Raw genomic sequence first — 2,500 nt, forward strand, 5'->3', positions numbered from 1 at the left:
ACTATCTGCCTGTACTTGAATGAACCCTACTACTTTTCAAACCAGAGTGGAACAGGACCACAGGGAGGCCTCTGTTTCAGTGTGGTTAAGTGAAACTCGGGCACGAGAGTACCTAGAGCTCAGGTCAATACACAACAAGAAGTGATGAAAGGTTATTATCATTATTTTTTTATATGTTTACTTTAATAGGATTTTCGTGGTACGAGGCGACCACTTTCTTTGATGAAAGGTACCATACACAAACGTCACACGAAACACCATGCCTGCTGTAATACTTATGAGTAAGTTCCTATCCTCGACACCGAATATAATAATAATAATAATTATAGTTTGCCACACAAATGGATAACTCTTGCAGGAGCCAACACCCAGTCCCATGATTCCTCTGAAGTAGCTAGGAGGAGGGGATGAGGTGGAAGGATAGGAGAGGGGAAATAAAACAGGAAGAAAAGGGTGGAGAGGAGGGCAAATATAGGAAGGAGGAGGGAGAAGACGGGGTTGGAGGAGGGGAGGAAAATAGGAATGGAGAGAAAAAAGGGGAGGGATGGGATGGATAAATGAAGGAAAGAAAGGAAGGAGGGAGGAAGGGGGTGAAAGAAGGGTCTCTCATTGTCGCGACGGAGGGTCCCGCTCCTACACGACTTGGCGGGGCCGATAAGTACGTGAATCCTGGGCTCATAGCTGGCATGGGCTTGGGGTTGGAACCTAAGGAGAAAAACCCAACACTGAATCGAAGTGCCTTATAGAGCGAAATATGGATCGTCCGTTGGTTATAGGTCTCTAGACTATGTCCTAAATCAGTTTCTGACATATTCCGATCTAAGAGATTTCCTTAAAGAGATTAGATACGTTATTAAGAATGATATGTGATTGGTAACCTGTATTATATAGACAGATGCCTAAAAGCATCAGCACAATCAGACTCACATATATAATCTCAAGAGACACAGGGTTAAATAAATGCAAAAAATCTGTTTTCTAATTCCCAGGTGACTAAACCGGCTCACACCTTGTTTATTTAATTATTAATCTAATAAGACTTGTCTCGCCTTCCTGGAGTCCTCGAAGACTTTGGCCGACGAGATTCTTGAACATCACTTGCTTGAGGGAGAGCTGGCGAGCTCACCCTTGAGTGGGAGGTCAGAGCTTGGGACCTTATCCTCGGTCCTCAAGCTCTACCGGCCCGGAGGTCTTCCTCGAGAGCTCCAAAGGGGACCCACATTCTTGAAGCTCCTTCTTAAACGACTAAGAACTAGCTAAGGAACTAGAAGTTAATCCCTGCTTCGATTCATAGGATGGCTAACTACATAGCGAAGTCTCCCCTTGCCTTTATGATAATGCGTACACACTGCCACGCAAAAAATAGAGAAAACGGGAAGGGGAAGACTTAATTATGACTTTTATTTAATAACCACTGAACCACCTACATCATGAATACATATGAGTGGTTTCCCTATTCCCTCTCTTTTCTCCTCCATTATCTCCTCCATTCTTCCCTTTTTACCAGGATGCTCTTCCTTCTTTTGTCTCTCTCTTTCTCTCTCACTCTCTGTTCTCTCTGTTCTCTCTCTTCTCTCTTCAATCCTCCTCTCTTCTCTTCTCTCGTCCCTCTCTCGCAATCAAGTGTTGTTCAGAGACCCTCCTCCAGCGGTCTCTCTGTCCCGGGGAAGCTTAAATGCTGACGTAATCATGAGTTTTTCCCGTCAGTCTCTTTTCTCCATCGGTGTGTTCCACGATGTGCTGGACCTGGAATACATACAACGGGGCTGTTATACAAAGGGGCTATGGGGCGAGGGGGGTGGGTGTCATTACGACGGGGGTGGGCAGTTTAGGCGGTGTGGGTGCTGGGCGTGGTGTTGCTGGGGTTGTTCTTGTTATTATTATTGTTTTCTTGGTGTTGTTGATTTTGTTGATATTGTTGTTGCTGTTGTTATCATTACCGTAATTTTTGTTATTGTTATTGTTTTTTTATTGTTCTTCTTATTGTTCTGTTGTTGTTGTTGTTACTATTGTTATTATTATTATTATTATTATTATTATTATTATTATTGTCGTTATTATTGTTATTATTATCAATATTATTATTATTACTATTATTATTTATATTATCATTATTAGGATTATGATCCTTATCGTTATAATTATCATCATTATTGTTATTATTATTGTTATTATTATCATCATTATTGTTTATATTGTTATTATTATTATCAAAATCAACATAATTGTTATAACTTACCATTATCGTTATTATTATTATTATTATTATTGTTATTATTATTATTATCTTTATCATATTGTTTTCTTTATTATTTTTACTACTCTTATTGCTATTATTATTATTATTATTATTATTATTATTATTATTATTATAATTTTTGTTTTATTATCATTATTGTTATTATTGTTATTATTGTTTATTATTATTATTATTATCATTATCACAATATAATTATTATTATTGTTTGTAATAATAGTAATAACATTGTTATTATTGTTA

At 37.8% G+C, this 2,500-nt stretch overlaps 1 protein-coding gene across 3 annotated transcripts in view; it reads right to left on the minus strand.

Annotated features, from left to right (window-relative positions):
- The window catches only part of LOC125041390 (ITG-like peptide), a gene marked incomplete at its 5' end in the record, with an annotated part of 83,592 nt that overhangs the window by 26 nt on the left and 81,066 nt on the right, over positions 1-2,500 (minus strand). For all 3 annotated transcript variants that reach the window (XM_047636298.1, XM_047636297.1, XM_047636296.1), the window contains 1 exon segment: positions 1-1,746. This exon segment is cut by the window's left edge and continues 26 nt beyond it. In XM_047636298.1, the coding sequence (XP_047492254.1) occupies positions 1,672-1,746 (75 nt within the window).

This window comes from Penaeus chinensis, chromosome 30, assembly GCF_019202785.1.
Source record: "Penaeus chinensis breed Huanghai No. 1 chromosome 30, ASM1920278v2, whole genome shotgun sequence".
Classification (NCBI taxonomy): domain Eukaryota; kingdom Metazoa; phylum Arthropoda; class Malacostraca; order Decapoda; family Penaeidae; genus Penaeus; species Penaeus chinensis.